The 4974-nt window shown below is 30.7% G+C and overlaps 1 protein-coding gene across 1 annotated transcript in view; it reads left to right on the top strand.

Annotated features, from left to right (window-relative positions):
• Positions 1 to 819: 819 nt before the first annotated feature.
• The window catches only part of LOC106467202 (locomotion-related protein Hikaru genki-like), a 70405-nt gene continuing 66250 nt past the window's right edge, over positions 820 to 4974 (top strand). The window contains exon 1 of the mRNA XM_013927527.2: positions 820 to 1144. Within this exon, the coding sequence (XP_013782981.2) occupies positions 1030 to 1144 (115 nt within the window). The 5' untranslated portion in view covers positions 820 to 1029. The remainder of the gene's footprint in view (positions 1145 to 4974) is intronic.

Here is a 4974-nt window from a genome sequence, read left to right as displayed (position 1 = left end):
TATTAAATATATCAAATAAGTTAAAATATATATATCCATTGTGATTAAAGATTCTTTGATGATCTGACGATTTAGCCGTTCATGAAAGAATTCGTAATAAGCATTAGCAGACACTATCAAAAAAAGAAACTTACCCTCTTTATAAAATAAAACATCTAACGAAGATAAACGAGATTATATAAATGTCTTATACATATATAATATTAAATGAAAAAAATCCCATTGATTGTTTTCTCTATGCTTTAAATATGGTAGCTAATGTCCGCGTGAACTTCCCGAAATTGTACCACGTTCTAATTTATTTTGAGAAAAAAGAAAACCCCATACTCTGATTATTTTATTAAGTACGTCTTGAAAAACGTATTTTTTCAGCTTTTGTCACGTTATTCCATAATTTTGTAAGAGTCTTTGCACGAATTATGAAATACAAGAAATAACTCCTTTTTTGTATTTTATGTCTTGCGGTTGCATTAGTCGCTTTATGAAACTTTTCGTATGATAAACAAAAAACCAACTTCCACTGCGATCAATTTTCTCCGAAATACATTATAAATTTTAAATCTACCTTTTAAAAGCATCTAATACTCTTTCTTTAGAAGAAAATTGTTTTTATTTTTTCTGCTCTTAATGTAATCTTTTTTCTTTTTTTTTACGGTAAAGCTCTCCGTAGATTTTCTTGCTTTTTCATTTGGTTGTTTGGCCATGTACCATACTGCTATTGGATGTTGCTGAACTGACGTATCGATTACGTAGTTAAGGTTGCTATGTAGTTGAATGTTGCACTGTTATAATCACAGAGACTCTTGAACTTGTATTTTTGAACACGCGCACAAGTTCACTAGCTGTGGCTCAAATAACAATAAAAATTGAAGCACGGTAGGGTGGCATGGCCTGCCAGTTCTTGTTGAAAATCAAACTTATTTCATCAGCCTAAGCAAATATTTAGTCCTAGATAAACTAAATCATAAGAAGTAAAAGCTTTGTAGGCTTTCGCGTCATACCTAACAAGTTTCAACAGATTTGGGTAAAATGTTATCTAAAAGGATACATAGGTCATTTTGGATGACCAGAAGCTTTAAGAAACTAAATATGTGTTTCATTTTGTTCTGTTTGGTCACTTTCTATCAAGTTGATGCAATCCATGGTAAGTGAATACTTTTATTCTGCTCAGAATTATCCAATGAACTTTAAAATACTAGCTTTGAATCGAGTCACGTGTATACGTTTTATTTTGAGAAAAATTGTCACAAACATCTTATGTAAATATAAAATTAAAGCTCTTTTTTAACAACTTTACTTAGCGACAATTATCAATAATTCGATACAAAGATACCGTAATTTATAATACTTCTATTATCGATCCCTTCATCAGTTTGTTTAAGTACTCTTATTGTTTGCTTGCCTAGTAACCAAATTACCTGTGACTTTGAATCGCTGTTTTCATTCCTCTGGTTTGTTTATTTAACACTCTCCTTGTATATATATTAACCAATCCATCTTCCGATTTTCGTTTGTCTTTTTTCGTATCATAAGTTACATATTTTACTTCTTAGCGTGTAGTCTTCTTTCTAAAACGTTTTAGTAAATATAAAGAAAAAAATACAATCACCGTTACGGCTTTCAGCTTGAATCCTCCAGAGACGTTAAACAAAGTATTCGGTACATTCTCTTTGCAACCTTGAGAAAGCTGTTGTTATATTGATTTTTTAAAGTAAAGTTTAGTACACATAGAACATATATATATATATATTATTCTGCACAAACTTGGGCCATTTCTCTAACTACTGCATTTTTCTGTCACATATTTTATAGCAACATCGTATATACGTTCATCATTCCTAATGTAGCTCGTTTCCTAGCAACACAAACACTGTCTCTTAATATACAAACTTGTATGGCAGTTTTCTGAATCAAGAAAAACTATCATTCCGAACAGATTATTATCGTTCCACATATATAAACAGTATATACATCATTTATATATATAGTGATCTGCTGGATTGTGAATAACTAATTGAGCGCATCAATAAATAAAACTAATTACTGCGCACGTGAACACGTTTTCACACAATAATTTGGATGACGGATCCAGTTATACCACATTAGCAAAATATTGCTCTGCATGTACGATTATAATACATCCGTAAGGTTATTACTCCAGGTGGTTAGGGCGCTCGACTCGTAATCTGAGGGTCGCGGGTTCGAATCCCCGTCACACCAAACATGCTCACCTCCACCATTGCCTGGTCCCAAGTCCAGGATGAGAAAGGAGGAGGGTTGGGCGCGGGGCTAGCAACTCCACCCCGTAAAAAAAAAAACAACCTGCTACAAGTAACTGAAACAACAACTTCCGTTGGCGAGGTGTTGTTGCGGCCTTATGCTCCACCCGGAGTTTACAGGAATAAAAAGAAAAAAAAAGGTTATTAGTATGAATTCTGTAATATTTATTATTTTGTGAATGGTATGTATTTAACAGGAGCAATTCAATATTAACTTCTGATCAGAGCAAGCTACTAGTATGAATTCTGTAATATTTATTATTTTGTGAATGGTATGTATTTAACAGGAGCAATTTAATATTAACTTCTGATCAGAGCAAGCTACTAGTATGAATTCTGTAATATTTATTATTTTGTGAATAGTATGTATTTAACAGGAGCAATTTAATATTAACTTCTGATCAGAGCAAGCTACTTATTTAGATCCAAAATGAAGATTACTCGATAATGAGTGTAAGTAATCAAATCATACTGTTTTTCACGTTCTTACTTATAAAGATTAGAATGTATTGTTTTGTTAGTTGGGTCTTCTTGCTGTTACCGATTTTTTAAGGTGTAAATCCAATAATATCTCACAAGGTTCAGCCAGCTTAAGAGACTTAGTTTAGTCCTAAATCCATGTAATAAGTTAACAATGACAAAATAATCTCTCTAATAAAAGTATAATAATAAAAACTGATGTATTAAACATTCAACCTAATACAATCAATGACAGTAACATTAAACGTTAAAGGAATGATCGGGTATACCTAATTTAAGGTACACATTGTTAAGATCATTACGTTTTTATTACAATTCTCATTTTGTATTCTTAATGAAAATGTTCTATAGTTTGATCTAAATAACGAAAAAAAAACGATTAATGTCGAAACACTTGATGTTTTTTTTAAAATTATTATTTTATTTTATTACGTAATAAAAATATATTTAATGCTATTTGACAATATTACATAATAAAAATATATTTAATGCTATTTGACAATATTACGTAATAAAAATATATCTAATGCTATTTGACAATATTACGTAATAAAAATATATCTAATGCTATTTGACAATATTACGTAATAAAAATATATTTAATGCTATTTGACAATATTACGTAATAAAAATATATCTAATGCTATTTGACAATATTACGTAATAAAAATATATTTAATATATATATAATGCTATTTGACAATATTACGTAATAAAAATATATTTAATGTATATATATAATGCTATTTGACAATATTACGTAATAAAATATATTTAATATATATAATGCTATTTGACAATATTACGTAATAAAATATATTTAATATATATAATGCTATTTGACAATATTACGTAAGCACTTTTCCAAATGTTTCATGACATTTTCTAAAAATCGAAACAAATTAGGAGAACGTTATGCAACTGTGACTGATTATAAAAACAAAAACAAAACTTTAAAGACCGGTTTAAAGATGCTTTGTTTTAAATTACAACAGATAGAAATCTGTTCAAAATAGAACGATAAAAAACGTAGTAACATTCCGGATATCACCCATGAGTAGCAGTAAACTATGGGTAATGTACTATCGATAGCTTCGTCCCAAAAGTCCCCCAGTGGCACAGCGGTATGTCTGCGGACTTACAACGCTGGTTTCGATACCCGTGGTTGGCAGAGCACAGATAGCCCATTCTGTAGCTTTGTGCTTAATTACAAACAAACAAATCGTCCCAAAAAGTTACTTAAGGACTTTGTTAAACAACTTGTAAGAGGAGTGTGTGTCACATCGTGTGATTGTAGTAATTAATGTTCTGAATAACACACAATAAGCACATTGATTAAAGACTAAGTTAGTCAATAGGTAAAGAAATGTATGAGTTACGTAATTAAATGATCTTCGAATAATGGCCTACTATTATTTCCTTAAGATTTGGCTCTGTACATACCATCAACTATTTTCTCAATGCACGATGTAAATTATCTGGATGTTCAAGATTACGACTGATAATAACATCGGGGAGGGGGAGCAGTAAGTAATTATTACACAAAATAACAAATTACAAAGAATCTATAGGACAGTGCAGAAGATAAACGATCAGAACAGAAAATATTAAAATGGACAACAATAAATATTGTAGAAGTTGTTTCATATATATCTTCAAGAGACAAAAATAAAATTCCTAGTCTAGGAATGTGCAAAGAAAAGTGAATATGTATTACTCCAATATGTTTGTTAAAAGAGGATAAGACATTCTTTGACCAGAACTTGTTTGTTTCAAACTAGTCAAGGTAAAGGTTGGATACAGTAACAGCGGATAAAAATCAGCAAATATTTGAATGTTATTCTGAGCGCGAAACATGATCAATAGTCGTTGACAGCTGTGCTCTTATTGCGTCAGTTTAGTGAATTCTCAGGGATGTTATAGACAAGACAACAATAAGTAAAAAATACAGTTCGTTGGAAGTGTTGTCAGTTGCGAAGAAAAGAAAGAAAATCTATTGATCAAAATCATTATTACAGCACATCATGATGTCGCTATTGTAATAATTGTTGTATTGTGAGAGTTATATGTTGCTTATTATTAGGATATGGCTAGTGTTATTTACACATCATAGTTCCAGTCTTAACAAAAACAGTATTTTTAGGAGAGTTTGTTTGTAATTATGCACAAAGCTACACAATGGGCTACCTGTGCTCTGCCAACCACGGGTATCGAA

Source organism: Limulus polyphemus, unplaced genomic scaffold, assembly GCF_000517525.1.
Source record: "Limulus polyphemus unplaced genomic scaffold, Limulus_polyphemus-2.1.2 Scaffold2526, whole genome shotgun sequence".
Lineage (NCBI taxonomy): Eukaryota > Metazoa > Arthropoda > Merostomata > Xiphosura > Limulidae > Limulus > Limulus polyphemus.
This window is presented reverse-complemented; position numbering and strand designations above follow the sequence as displayed.